Below are 14,895 nucleotides of genomic sequence, written 5' to 3'. Positions count from 1 at the left end.
CGCGGCGGAACTCCTCCCGCCGCCGCTCCGGCCCCCCCGCCTCGATGGTCGGGCCCCGCCTCGATGGTGCCGCCCCTTTTCCCCGGGCGGGGCGGGGGGCCAGACCAGCCGCTTCCGCGCCCGCCGCCGCGCCGCCCCCTGGCGGCCGGGAGGCGCCACTGCCGGCAGGGGGAACCGGTCCCGTTGGCAAGAAGGGACTTTTTTTCCCCCGATTTCACGTGAACAAAAAGATTAAAAAATAAGAATTAAAAGGAAGTCGGGGCCTGCGGGAGCTGCCGACGCGCCCTGAGCCCTCCTGGCCGCGGCCGGAGGCACCTTAGCAGCCTCTGCCCGTCTTCTCGAGTGGTGATGGAGCACAGCGCCTGAGCAAAACAGTAAATTAAATTAAATTAAATTAATAATTCCTCATTTTATCCCCCATGCCAAGCAGCAGCACGGCCCCAGCTCACGCTCGGCTTTGGAAACCACATCTTCCCTCCCAGCACTGCCACTTCCCACCCTTCTCAGGTCGCAGCTCCCCAGCAAACCAGGGCAAAATTTCCCATTTTTGGGTTAATCCCGGCACGATTATGGCCAAACGCTCCCAAGATTTTACCTTCCTGATGAATTTTTAAGGATCTACTCACGCTGGGAGCTTAAGCTGCCACTGAACCATCCCTGCGGGAGACTGAGATAAAGGAGAAAAAAAAAATAATAATAAATAAAGTCGTGAAAATTTTAAAGACATTTATTTAAAATACAATTTATAAAACGTTCTCTTTTCGGCGCACGTTTTGGGGCGAAAACACGCGGTACCGTGTTTATTCTCCACCTCGCCGGGCCGAAGGGGCTTCCCTCAGGAACGCCGCCGAGCCCTGCCCGCGGGCGGGAGACGTATCCTGGTCACCGAGACGGAGGAGCCAAGAGATTTTTTGGTGCCGGAGACGGAGATTTCGGTGCCGGAGAAGGCAGCAATTTTCCCACTGGTCAGCTACACCAGGAATTGGGTGGGTTTTGGGAGGATTTTGGCCATTAGAAGCTATTTTTAGTAATACTTAAGGAAAGGCGCGGTGACTACGGTTATTGCTGACGTCCTTCTCCCCTCCCGCTCCCCCTCCGGGGACTCATCCTCTCCACCAGCCTGGGGGGGGTGATATAAACCCCCTCCCAAAAAAAAAAAAGCGCCGGCAGTTGGGGATGTCCAGGGGCCCGCCCACCCCCACCTCACCACCGTCCTCGGTGCTTTAATCAGCTTTAATCAGCTAATTAACGCTCTAGCGGCTTCTTTTTTAGACACAGGTAGTTTTATTTTACTGGTAATCGTTGTTTTTTTTTTTTAAGCTGTATTTCCACACGTCTTTTTGTACGGTCGCTTCCCTTCAGGTAGAAGACTTAGTTAAGACTTGCTTGTTTACCCTTGAACCTACTGAGCACAAAGTGGCAGGGCAAGCTGCACCCGTACAGAATAATCCGCCGATAACCAGAAACAGTTTTCCAGGTACCGTCCCCTCCAAGAAGAGCATTTAGTGTTCATCTAATCCCTCGATATTAAGGTAGGTGAGCTTCATCCAGGGGGGAACATCCATCTTCTTGCGGACCCCCAGCCTCCACGTACTCTTTCCGGGAGCCGGAGGAGGAACATCCCTTCCCTGAAGCCTCGCGGGGAGCCAGCTTCCACCAGGAAGATGGGGGGAATCATCCAGACTTTATCCAAGGCGTTTTTTTTCTCCCGACGCCAGGACTTCTGGAGGCAAACGCAGCTCGTACCGCAACCGAGAGATCGAGCGGAGTCTCCGCTCCGTCGTTAAGCCACTCAGGTTCAGAATCTCGGGATATCTCGCTCCCCATCATTAACGCCAGCCGCTCGACGAGCACGGACCATACGGAGCAGCACTCTTCCCCACGGATTTATTTCACAGACCGGAGCGGTGCCGGCTATTCTCCTCCTCGCAACGGAGCCCTAATTCTTCGCCGCCGGGCAAGCAGCGGCCGGGCAGCAGGCATTTTCGCGGGATCCGTCTACATTCCCTTCTCCCCAAATACAAAAAAAGAAAAAAAAAAAGAAAAAAAATTCTATTTTAAGCTTTTCCTCAAAGCCAGCAGAAAATACGAGCCAAGCTTTAACAGGTGCAAGACGTAAACCAGGTCGCCGGACTGTGCCGGCTCCCGAGGCGATCGGAAAGGCCGAGTATCCGGGAGTCCGCTCCCACGTGCTTGGCAGCGGTAGAAATAAGAGAAGGAGAAGCAAGAGCTTGGCAAACCCCAGCTGTTAAAAAGTCACCGAAATTCATGGAAACTCCTTTTCAAACACGGAACTACCTCTGGCGATTAAAACAAACGATTCAAAACCCTTCCCATGCACTCCGTCCATCTGCTATTCAGAAAACGAACAGAGAAAAAAAAAAAAAAACAAAAATAAAAATAAAATAAGAGATCCTCCGAAACAGAACTCGCTCTTCAAAGTGGTGAGGACAACACGTGCGTCTGGGGAGGCTCCTGGTTTTTCTTTTTTTTTTTTCCTTAAATCCCAGGTTATCAGTACAACAAACGTTATTGCTGGCGCTGGCTTCAACCACGTGGCACACGCACGACTCCCTGCACCCCTCCGAGTCCTCTGCACCCCCGTGTCCCCCCCACACCCCCAATTCCTTGTTGTCCCCTTTCCTTTTGACGGCGATTCGGGGACAGCCCTTCCCGGTTTGTCAGTCACAGTGGGTGGAGAGGGGAGATGATCACAGTGCGCGGGGTTGAAGGTCACAGTGGGCAGAGCAAAGGGGAAACAAAACCAAAAACCCCCCAAAAAATAAAAATCACAGTGCAAATAAACCGAGTAGTTCCCTTTGCTCGAGTCCGTGGGCCCGCCGCGGCGACGCGACCCGTGCCGGCGGACCCTGCCTTCCGCAGCGGCATCTCCCGCCCGCGTTTATCTGCGCTGCTTGAAGCCCTGTGAGCCATCGGGACCCAGAGGTTGTCTGATCACATTGTTGGGTTGTCTGGTGTCGTCCGGCTGCGAGATCCTCGGCGGCCTGCCGGGAGGGAGAAACGAGATCAGAGGAGGCAGCGGGATGGCTGCGTCGTGCTGGACGCCTTTGAGAAACCGGCCACGGCGGGAAGCTGCTGCCACGATGGGCAAGCGTTGCTCTCTGGGATGGGGAACCCAAATTAAACTTTTTTTTTTTCCCCCAAAGATTTGGGAGTCTCCTTCTCCGGTAGCCACGACCCACGTTGCAATGACAGAGAGAGCACAGTGCCTTCAAATCCCCTCAAATCAAGGACCTCCGCAAAGACACGGATACATCCCGCCAGGATAACATGGCTGCCCATGCCCTCTTCCAGGATAACCTTTGTGGCCTTACCAGGCACTCATGCTTCCCTTAACTCCCATATTTTTGGGATTTATGATGCCTCGCTGGCTAACAAAGCGCTCCTTTCTCCTCGCCGGCCTCACTTTACTCCTCAAGGAGCTCATCCCTCTCCTTCCGATAGGAAGGTGTTTGCACGGAGCGCGCACAGACACCGTGGCACAGAAGGCCACACTCTTCCCTAAAAAAATGGAGTTTCTCACCTATCCAGAATGGGTTTCTCCTGCTCTTCTTCGGGGCTCGCGCTGCCCAGTATTCGCTTCCTGGCTTCCGCGTATTCCGCCTCCCTCTGCGCCAAGGATTTGACGGGGAAGGCCGGCCTGCTGGCGGAGTTGGGATTGCTGAGCACGCCGTTGGTCGTCGGCCTCTTCAAGATGCGGATCTGCGGGGGAGGACCTGCGGGAAGGCTGTCGTCCTGAATCACGATCGGCACTTTAGGAGGAGATTTTGACTTTCTACTGTTAAAAAAAACAGAAAGAAAGAAAGAAAACATTTGGTCGGTACTTGTCTGCTACAGCGAGCGTGCTTTTTGCTCGGCGTGTGAATTCCTCCCGGTCGGATGTCATTCCTGTGATGAAGAGGCAGCCTGTAATAATTAAAGACCTTGTTGTGTTTGTTACCCTGAACTGGAGCGGCAGGCGGGTTTGCAGGAGGTTGGCTCAGCACGGACAGCAAACCAGTCCCCGCTGCCTTCGGCGTCTTTAAACTCCCCCAAAGCAAAGGGAAGCACACACTGGGCAAAAGTTTTAGCCCTTTTATTCGAAGATATCGGTATAAGCACCTCGATTCCATTCCCTGCAAAGACTTTTAGGGGTGCTCTTGCCGGGATACCCGGCTTTCCGCTTCAAATCCTGCCATTTCACTTCTCTTGGACCCTGTCTCATCACTTGACATTTTTTTAATGGGCCCTTCTCTGTGCACAAGTCCCAGAGAGTAACACCACGACTCTAAGTGGTCTACCAAGAATCAAAGCAGGAAAAAAAAACACCCAACAAACCAACAAGAGACTTGTCAGGAGCGATTAAAAATGATTCTCCTGGAAGATAATAACAAACACACCTCTGCCCCAGCCTAAAGTAAGCAGGAAAAGAAATTCTTACTGATGCAAGACCTGACAAGCCACTGTAGTGAGCGGGATGGCCTGACTCACCCATTTCTTCCTCTGAGTGTCTTTTTCTTACATGGCTTCCCCAGAGCCGTGGCTACATCCAGTCTGGAAGACCCGGCTCTGAAATAAAATCACTCTCAAGAAGCTTTCCACTACCCCGCCACGGATCGAAAGGGCCATCTAGTGGCACGATTAAAGGGATTCCCTGTTTCTGAACTCAAATCCAGAGTTCTCTCCTCAGTTCCAAGCTGTTTCCCTGCTGTTCCTGCTCCCCAGGCCTCCGGACGTCCAATAGCACCTCAGGAAAATAAGGTGGGTTTTTTTTTGCCCCCCCAAACAACGCAGCATCGTTACCTTTCCTTCTGCGTGATCTTCAGCTTCTTTTCCAACCGTCTGTCTATTGCCTACAAAAGAAGGAGATAAAAATAAAAAAACCCTGAAGGCTCATCTCGGAGATCGGAGTTCGAGTCCGTCTCCGCAGGCGTTTCACTTCACTCTTCCGTGCAGCGACGCTACAAAGCGGGCAGGGAGAGTCTGTGGAGCAGGATGACTTGCAAATCCAGAGGCAGAAGAAGGCAGAGCCACCCCGGATATTCTACCGTAGCCGCTCATCCACCTACAGCGGGCTGTGGATTTTGCGTATCGCCGTGAAAGGGCAGCCGCCAGGCACTCATCTCTCATTTTAAGGACTTCAGTCGGAAAAAAAAAAAAAAAACAGCATTAAGGGTAAAGAGCCATGGGAATACACAGTAAGGTATTCCCAGATCCAAGCAGGAATCGGCGCCAAACCTCTCAGGCTCCGAAGCAGCCGCAGCCGCCGGCCGGGACGATGCGCATCAGTCCCCACGCTTGATTTCAGCAGGGTGGCTCAGCCCCGGAGCCTGCAGCCATTCGCAGGCCTAGCCGGCAGGTCCGCATTCCTGCTGCTTGCTGCAAGAACCCTCCTTCCCAAAAAAAAGTCCCTGCCCTGCCCGAGGTGCACCCGAGGACTCGTCGGAGCGGAGCGGAGCCTTACTGCGCTTCTCCTTCCCTTTGCGGCGCAGCTGCCGAGTCATCCGTTGGCGGAAAGACGCGTTAATCACCCCCGAACGCCGGCAGAGCGCGGCTGTAAGCGTGTCAGCTTCTGCCCGGGGCTTGCACCTGCCTTAGCAAAGGTGTTGGTGTTTTGCAACCGGAGCGACTGCGCGGAAAAACCTCGCTGAAGAGACAAAAACCACCAACTTTCAGCCCCAGTCTCTCTTTAAGTAACCTGCCCCAACCTCGCCGCTGTCTTTAGATCCTCACGACCGCTGACGCTGTTCAAAGAGCCTCCGGAACAGCCGTGTGTTTTATCTAATCAATGAAGAGGAAAAAGGGAAAAAAAAATATTAAAAAAAAAGAAAAACAACTACCTGAGAGCGTCCCAGTTTCGCCAGCTGATGACTGGCAACACGGAAGGAAATTCCAAGCTTCTGGCTTGCTCTACTTTTCAGGCTGGTGTGGTTAACTCTGCCGAAAGCTCGCTGCCAGCCGAGCCTACCCCGCTGTCAAAAACCACAGGAGGCACAACCCAGTAAGGAAACTGGTTTGCGCGGCAATTCCCCGGTGCCCCATTAAGCAGGGAACGAAGGCAAGTCGCTACGAGACGCCAAACCACGGCGTTCGCTCCCGGTCACGCAGGCCAACAGCCTTCATCTAGGAGGGAATGGTTATAAATCATTTTGGGAAGATAAATGGCGGGTGGGGGGTGGAATTTTCTCCCAAACACCATCCTGGGATGTGACGGGTGATTCGTAAGAACAAAACCAGCCAGTGGCTTGGCCAGGTCACAGCTAGAGCATCCCGTCGAGGCCAAACACACCTGCAGTTTCCTTCCTTTTCAAGAAGACTGGGAGGAAAAAAATCCCATCCTAACGCTGCTCAGGAGGACGGAGAATCAGCTGCCTCCTGGCCGCAAAGACGGAGGAACGGCCAGTTGGGAAACGGATATCCCGGCGAGGATGAAAACGTCGTAGAGTGGCTGGTGGCAAACAATGAAAGTCAAATGAAGAGGAAGGGGTTAGCTCATCTGCCCGCACCACGCCAGAAAAGCTCACATCCTGCCACAGAAGAACCTTTAAAGCACTTCTTCCAACTCACACAGCCAACCGCGCCTCCCCAGGGCCTCCTGGAAGCGGCGGCCTGGAAGGAAGCCTCCTTAAATATCCCTTGTTAAACACTTCAGCGCGTGGGGAGAGGGACGACAGGAAGACGGGGGGGGGGAGGAAGCGCGTCCGAGGGCATCCCGACTCGTGTCGCTCAGCGCTGGGCGCCGCGCAGCGACAACGGAGCCAACCGCGAGTCGGAACCACGGCGCCGAACCGAGCGGATGAGCATGACGGCCGCCAGCCAGGACCGTGGGGCACGAGAGGATGCGAGCCACACGGTAGCCACGAGGAAGGCTTTGTTCTGCTCTCACCTCTCTCCTTCCTGGCAGAGGAGAGACGGCTCTGACAAAAACCACATTTTCCCCATTCCCAGCGGCTTGGCGGGTCAGTCCCGGGGCTGACATCGCGGTCTGTCCGTCGGACTACGAGATCCCGGAATCGCACAGCGTCAGTCCCACCTCAGCATCGGAAAAACGCTCCGATTAACGCGGCTGTCGCACGCAGCGCTGCGGGACAGCTCTTCCTGCCCTGGCGCGCGCGCGGGGCTTCCTCCGACCGCGTTCTCCGACGCCAGAACCTGCAGCTTCCCCTATCGGAAAGAAAATAAATAATCCGGCTCTTGAATTTGCTCGACACACGCAAGCTTCCTCGAAGGAATCCTTCGAACCATCACGACACCCCTCTCCAAACGAGCCCTTTACAGGCTCAGTTTCACTCCTTTCCACTCCTCTGCGGACCGTTTCTTGCAAAATACTTTGTGTTTTTGCCTCTCGTCCCTCCGCCATTGCCAGTGGTCACTACATGAACGCGCGCGGTCCCGGATCATCACCACCACATGCGGGCTCCATGGTTGCTCCTCACCACGGAGCAAAGTAACAGGCAGCTAAAATATCCTCTACGTTATAACATCAGTGGCTGTTAGAACCAGTATGTCCTCTCCAAACCAAGAGGCTTCCTCCATACGTAGAAATCCTGGCAGAGTAACCTAAACCAACCATCCCCACAAAATATACACGTGTCGCTCTCACTCCGTCCAAAAAAGTGTTAAGTCTTACACGATCCTCATAATTCCCAGCACTGCTGAGGGGTTTCCAGCTGTCTCCAGACATTCCCTGAACTCTTGGGTAGGAAAAGTTTTCCTTTGTGTTCAAAGTGGATGGTTGGTGTAAAAAACCACAGCAGCTCCTCACCTCACACGCACCTCTCGGCGTGTCAGAAGTCGTGTTTTCTTTTTCGACGCAGGGATTGACCCCATCTTTTCTCAGCAAAAGCCACAGCACTGCCAAATCGTGGTGTTTAATATTACTACTACTTAATATTATTGGAATTGTAGGCAGGGAGCGTTTGCAATCCTAAAGGGGCAGCCCTTCATCACCCTGCAAAACCACCGCGAGACAGCGGCCGCCTCGCGCAGCCGTGACGGGGATCGCGCTGCCCGAATTTACGAGCTCGAGAAGCAGCAACGCCTTGACGTGGCTTATTAATTTGACAAAGAATAAATAAAAATAAATCCTTGCCCCTGCTCTGCACCGATCTGGTCGCCTGCTGATGTCATTCCCTTTCCACTGCGATGTCACGTTGTCACCGGAATGTGGGTAAGGAGATAAAATTAGGAGCTGACTCGCCGGGCAAGTGCCAGATGCGCTACAACAACCCGAAGGCACGAGCTCGCCGCAGAGACAAGTAGATTTGGCATTTGAGGACGTAGCCAGGAACTGGGCAGGTCACATTGCACACAAAAAAAAAAAAAAAAAAAAAAAATCAGTTATTAATCTTCTCAGGAGGCTCTCCGAGCTTTCAGTTCCCAAACAAACTTCTTTAGATAACCAAAACCCAGGCGTTGTCTACACCCCCTGTTCAAAGCACCCTCCCCAAAGATTAGTAAAGGATCTCAACAAACTATTTTTAGTGCTATTATGTCTAGATACTAAAAAAGACCCAAACAAACAGCACGAAGAAGACACTGTTCTTTGACATTTAAGCCGCATTTGTAGATGAGGATGTAATGGAAACTGAACTTGGGCCCCATCCCAACCATCTTTCCTACCCTTTAACCCTGAGAAAAAGGATCCATAAATACACAAAAGGATCAATACATGAAAGGATCAATCAAACACCTCTCGGAAAGCAATGATGTATCTGCCAAGACACAAACCTGCCACTTGCATCCGACGCTCCCCACGGTCTCTCCTCCTAAATAAGAGCCCCACCAACACAGCTGATAATTTTGTGATGTTACTGGCGAGTGAAGTGACAAACGCTCCCCTCGACGCCCCAGAAACGTGCCCCTCAGGAAGGGATGCCCCTACGGATCACATAGGGGGTCTAAGCACATTCCCAAGCAAACCTGGCTCTCCAATGTATGCACGGAGGCCTGAGTCAGCCCGAGCTGTTGCCTCAAGAACTTTGTTGGAGTAGCTGTCACAGGTCAGACACGTACAAACAATTATCCTTCCCGTCATTGCCAGCAAAGACTCTCTAAATAGACTAAATTCCAGCAGCCCCGAGCTCCACTGATACAGGGGGGAGGAATAACAAGGGAACTGCCAGCTGTTTTTTATTTCGAGTTTAGTGAGTAACCACAAGCAAATGCTTGAAGGAAGGCAGAGCCTTGGGCTTCCTACAAATCCCTTATCCTAGGAGGACATCTACCCTCTCCTACCTCCAAAATTAAGTTACTTTGCAGAAATCCAGGAATCTACCAGCCCTCCTGGCAGAGCACAGGACAGTAACTGATAAAGGAAGCAGTGCTCACCCAGAAATTTTGTAACGTTTCAAATAGGCAGCTCTAGAAAATGATTAACCACCTTCCTTGATGTATTTACTGAAAATTACCCCTGAAGACAACCTTCTACCCTTCCTCACCCAACTAATGCGCGAGATCGAACCCAGAAAGAGGGAATTCAGGCTGGAATTGCATTCTCCTACGCCGACGCTAAAAAACAAAGCCTTGTCTGCTTGTTAAAAGCATCACCAGGTACTCTGTTGTTCTCTAAAGGACAGGAGAGAAACTCCCAAGGCCTGGTTAATGTCTTGTTCTTTAGGAAAAACATAAAAAATTAGGTTCTAACATCTGAGGTTAGCAAAGCTGTCACAGGTAGCCAAGAACTTACAGCTGCAGACACCTGCTCCACCAAAACCACCGAGTAAGAGCACAAGTAGATAATCCTAAGATATCTCCAAGCTGACTCCTCATTAACCACCTATTTCTTTCCTCTGAAGAGAAATTAATCTCCTATTAATTGCTGGAACATTCCAACTCCTGAGGCTATCGGGAATCGGGCTGCTCCATTAATTAATTCTCCAAGTTATTGCGCGTACGTTCAATCCTGGCTCGGACCGTACCCGAGCAAGCCGCGGATGCTTTCCCGCTGCGCTGGCGTTCACATCTTCCATAGGCAGACACCGCTTCCTGGCAGCAGGGAGACGGAGAAACAGGACACGAGAGTATTTTTGGGAACAAGCCTGGCAGGCGCCACACGGTATTCCCAGCACGGATATGTTACGGAGAGGGGAAAAAAAGCATTTGGGAGGGCAGCAGCACCACTCTCCGCACCTCCTGTGGCAGCGAGGTGCCCAGACGTTCCTCAGAGATCCAGATCAGGAATGTATTTACACCTTTTATAGAAAAAAAAAAAACAACAGAGGCTAAAACTTGGCAAAATCCCTCTAATTTCCATGTGATTTTGCGAAGGCACATCTCTAATCCCAAGGATCATCCTTGCCTTCTGCACCCACGTCCCTGCGTGGGGCAGTCAGCGCATCCAGATGTTCTGCAAGAGCAGGTACGAGACAGAGACCGCTCCCGAAAGACCCAGGCAGGGCCGATATCCCAAACCCGACACTCGCTTCCCGGTTATTGAGGTACCTGCTCGTTCCCAACCTACAAACATCACTTTTCTCACCAAACAAACCGCCTCTGCCCAAGCGATGCTGAGGAGCAGGAAGAGAAACTTCCATTTCCCAGTTTCAAGGTGGTTTTTTTTGACTGATTACAAATACCTAAAGTAAATATTTACTAAATTATTTTTTTTTTTTTAAATAAAATCAAACCCTATCCTCACAGCCCTTCTTCCTGACATCAAAACTCGGAGGTTGTGCTCTCAGGTCTCCTCCAGGGTACAGCTCCCACGTGCCAAATCCCCGCTACCTCGTCCTCTGACCACCCGAGCAGAGCGGAGGGAACGGCATTACGCTCCGGAATATTTCCCTTTGGACTTCTCCGTACTTTGCTCATATTTAGCGACTCGAAGCGACACCAGGTAAAACCTTTCTAACCAGTGACCGTGCCGCCGTGGCCGGAGGGTGAAATCCAAGGCGGGCAGCCCCCTCTGCCACTCACACACCAACCGACGTAGAGACGGCAGGAATGAGGTGGGCTTCGGCACGTTTTTCATAGAATCATAGCATGGTTAGGGCTGGAAGAGACCTTCAAAGGTCATCTAGTCCAACCCCCTGCAAGGAACAGGGATATCTCCAACTAGATCAGGTTGCTCAGGGCCTCGTCCAACCTGGCCTTGAACGTCTCCAGGGATGGAGCATCCACCACCTCTCTGGGCAACCTGTTCCAGTGTTCTACAACTCTCATGGTAAAAAATTTTTTCCTAATATCCAACCTGAATCTACCTCCCTCTATTTTAAAACCATTACCCCTTGTCCTATCACAACTGGCCCTCCTGAACAGCCTCTCCCCATCTTTCCCGTAGGCCCCCTTGAGGTACTGGAAGACCACTATAAGGTCACCCCGGAGCCTCCTCTTCTCCAGGCTGAACAGCCCCAACTCTTTCAGCCTGTCCTCATAGGAAAGGTGCTCCAGCCCTCTTATCATCTTCGTGGCCCTCCTCTGGACCCTCTCCAACTGGTCCATGTCCTTCTTATGTTGGGGGCTCCAGAACTGGACGCAGTACTCCAGGTGAGGTCTCACGAGGGCAGAGTAGAGGGGAAGAATCACCTCCCTCGACCTGCTGGCCACGCTCCTCTTGATGCAGCCCAGGACGCGGTTGGCCTTCTGGGCCGCAAGAGCACATTGCCGGCTCATATTGAGCTTCTCGTCCACCAGTACTCCCAAGTCCTTCTCCTCAGGGCTGCTCTCGATCCATTCTCCGCCCAGTCTGTATTTGTGCCTGGGATTGCCACGACCCAGATGTAGGACCTTGCACTTGGCCTGGTTAAATACTTTGAGACAATTTAAAAAAAAAACAAACTGTAATGACAGGACCAGGCCAGCTCACATGCTTTTCCTGCACATCCTTTTTCCTCTCACACCTTCCACAGAGAGCCCGTCTTGTTCAGGCAGTTCCCAGGCTCCCCTCCCCGACGACTGCAGTGGGGTTTCACAGAATCCCAGAATGTGAGGGACTGGAAGGGACCTCAAAGGATCATCTGGTCCAATCCCCCTGCTGGAGCAGGAACACCTAGATCAGATCACACAAGAATGTGTCCGGGGGGTTTGGAACATCTCCAGAGAAGGAGACTCCACAACCTCTCTGGGCAGCCTGTCCCAGTGTTCTGTTCCCCTTACTGGGAAGAAGTTCTGCCTCATGTTTAAGCGGAACCTTCTTTGTTCCAGCTTAGATCCATTTCCCCTTGTCCTGTCATTGGATGCCACTGAGAAGAGCCTGGCTCCATCCTCATGGCAGTCACCCTTTCCATATTTATAAACATTAATGAGGTCCCCCCTCAGTCTCCTCTTCTCCAAGCTAAAGAGACCCATCTCCCTCAGCCTTTCCTCAGAAGGGAGATGCTCCACTCCCTTCATCATCGTCGTGGCCCTGCGCTGGACTCTCTCCAGCAGTTCCTTGTCCTTCTTGAACTAGGGGGCCCAGAACTGGACACAATATTCCAGATGTGGCCTCACCAGGGCAGAGTAGAGGGAGAGGAGAACCTCTCTCCACCTACTCACCACACCCCTTCTAATACACCCCAGGATGCCATTGGCCTTCTTGGCCACCAGGGCACATTGCTGGCTCATGGTCATCCTGCTGTCCACCAGGACCCCCAGGTCCCTTTCCCCTGTCCTGCTCCCCAACAGTTCAGCCCCCAACTTGTACTCGTTTTGGGCACAGAGAACAGCAGAAGCACCCAAAATCTCTTCCGACTGCCAACGAGTGAGTCGGTCACGCTGCCTGCTCTACAGCAGAGCCTCTTCCTGCCCTCTCTTCCTCTTTTCTCAGCCTGCCTACCTCCGGTAGCTTTGATTTCTGTAGCAGCACGGAGAACCTGCAGTCCCCAACTGCACGGGCATCCATCCGGATCACAAAAAACACCAAACAAGACGAGGTCGGGCCCTCCTCCGCTCCAGCTCCCTTAGCTTTTTCGCTTCCTGCGGCCACCAACAGCAGCAGAGGGTCTCCTTCCTGCCAGACAGGGTCTGAAAATGACCTTTCTAAACGACGACAGATGCCAGAAAGTCGCTCCTGTCTCTTCTCTTACGTAAGAAGAGCTCCTGCTGCAGACAGCTCGCTTTTCTCATCACTCCAACTGCCCGACAACTGCAAAAGCAGCTGCAAGCACAGTGGTGGCTCCTCAAGAAATGTCTCTGCTCAGCCACTCAAGCGCCACCGAGTTTGTGAACACAAATTCTCAGCAGTTTGAACTGGAAAAGGACGTGAGAAAGGACAGGTGACAGAGATTTTTTTCCTCCTAAGGGATTTAAAAGAACACTTGAAAGGTACAAGCCGAAAGGACAAAGAGGAAAGACAGTCAATGGCTGGGATTCGAGCAGCCCTACAATTTTAAACCATTACTCAAGGCCACAGCTATCATCAGCTCCCGAGACATGAGCCATGTCCCTTCATGGAACGATTTAACGAGCGCCGGAATTAACTCCACCACCCGGCACGAGGCTTCCTGTGACTGCAGTCGCAGGGCACTGGCCAGAGGAGAGGGCGAGTGGCTTCGTTCACCCTGCCAGCCTGCCGCTGCCACCTCTCACACCGCTTGGCGAGGGCATTGAGTTACAGGGTCTATTTTGCTACCCCGTTCTGGCCAGCCGTAACCCAATCTGACCAGAATCAAATTCAGCCTTCTCACCAGGTCATTGTTACGAAGCCCTTCTGCCCTCTGATCGTCAACGAGCCCATCGATCTCGTTAAAAGAGGAGTCTGCCTGGCAGAGACGGTTTCCTTCCTCTCGCCGTGCTGTTGTGAACACCCCACAGATCACCCGCCCACACTCCTGCTAAAATAAAGATTTTATTTTGCAAGCAGGAGTGATTCGGAGTCTCTTGGCATGAGAGACGTGACGAAAACTTCAGCTATTGAGCCGGCTATTAAAAGCAGGCGAGAGCTGCAGCTCCCACACTGGGAGATACTCCAGGCCACATTAGGGCTCCTCACGTTTTGACCTGACGAAGCAGCGTGTCCATCCCAACGTAAGGGCGAGAAAGGGCTTCTGACGTGAGCCCCCAGCTCCCCCGCTGCACCCCACGAGGCGCAGCCCACCCACCCCTCCCCAGAGCCCCTGCGAGGGCTAACGTGATGCCGAGGAGGCACGTTTGGTCGGAGCCTCTCAGCAGAGGGAGCGAGCTACCCGCCATCCTCCCAGCCCCTGCCACACGCCCCCCGGCAGCAGGAGCTTTGTTCCGGGCTCGGCTGCGACCCGCACTGACCGGCCGCTGCCCCCCCCCCCCCGCCGCAGCTCCACAAGGCTGGGGGGAAAGAGGGATGGGTTTGGAGACCGAGTGGGAAGCGGGGGAGGCAGGACGGGCAGGGAGCAGCTCCCTGCGGCAGCCCGGCATAGAGGGATAGCGAGCAGGCGAGCCGGAGGGGCTGTGGCCGGGCTGCAGCCCCCCCCCCGCGCCGAGAGAGGCCGCGGTCCCTTTAAGAGGCCTAGCATGCGCTCGGGGCGCGCGGCGCCCCACCGCCTCCTCCAGCGCCGCCACGCCGCCTCCCCCTCTCCCCCCACCGCCCCCGGCCGGCCCGCGCCGCCCCACGTAGCCGCCCTCACCCCGCTGTCGGCCGCCTCCTCCCAGCTCTCGGCGACCTCCTCATCTTCCATTTTAATTCCCCTCCGCCGCCGCCGCCGCCAGCCCGCGCCCCGCGCATGCGCGCGCCTGCGCCGCCGCCGCCTACCGGCCCGCGCCCGCCGCGCCTGCGCACCGCGGGGAAAGGGCGGGAGGGCGCGGGGCCGGTGGTGGAGGGGAGGGCGCATGCGCGGTGCGCCGCTGCGGGCGGCCACGTGCGGCGGGGCTGGCGGGCGGCGGAGGGGCGCCCCCTGGAGGGCGGGAGGACCGGCCAAAGAGACGGGGAAGCACACGCGTGCGTGTTGCACACTCACGTTGGCACACACGCTCACGTTGGCACACACACTCACGTTGGCA

The 14,895-nt window shown here is 53.9% G+C and overlaps 1 protein-coding gene across 2 annotated transcripts; it reads right to left on the bottom strand.

Annotated features, from left to right (window-relative positions):
* Window positions 1-2,889: 2,889 nt before the first annotated feature.
* Window positions 2,890-14,578, bottom strand: SZRD1 (SUZ RNA binding domain containing 1). 2 transcript variants are annotated; one of them, XM_086625672.1, is made up of 4 exons: window positions 14,523-14,578; window positions 4,804-4,853; window positions 3,545-3,799; window positions 2,890-3,005 (listed from the first exon to the last, which is right to left on the bottom strand). In XM_086625672.1, the coding sequence occupies exons 1-4, from the start codon at window positions 14,571-14,573 to the stop codon at window positions 2,903-2,905; spliced, it is 459 nt and encodes a 152-aa protein (XP_086481798.1). In that variant the 5' UTR covers window positions 14,574-14,578; the 3' UTR covers window positions 2,890-2,902. The 2 variants fall into 2 exon arrangements, with proteins under 2 accessions (XP_086481798.1, XP_086481800.1); XM_086625674.1 differs by having other exon boundaries at window positions 3,545-3,796.
* Window positions 14,579-14,895: the final 317 nt, after the last annotated feature.

This window comes from Tauraco erythrolophus, chromosome 23 (assembly GCF_009769465.1).
Source record: "Tauraco erythrolophus isolate bTauEry1 chromosome 23, bTauEry1.pri, whole genome shotgun sequence".
NCBI lineage: Eukaryota > Metazoa > Chordata > Aves > Musophagiformes > Musophagidae > Tauraco > Tauraco erythrolophus.
Note: the sequence above shows the minus strand (reverse complement) of the source record. Positions and strands in the feature narration are given on the sequence as shown.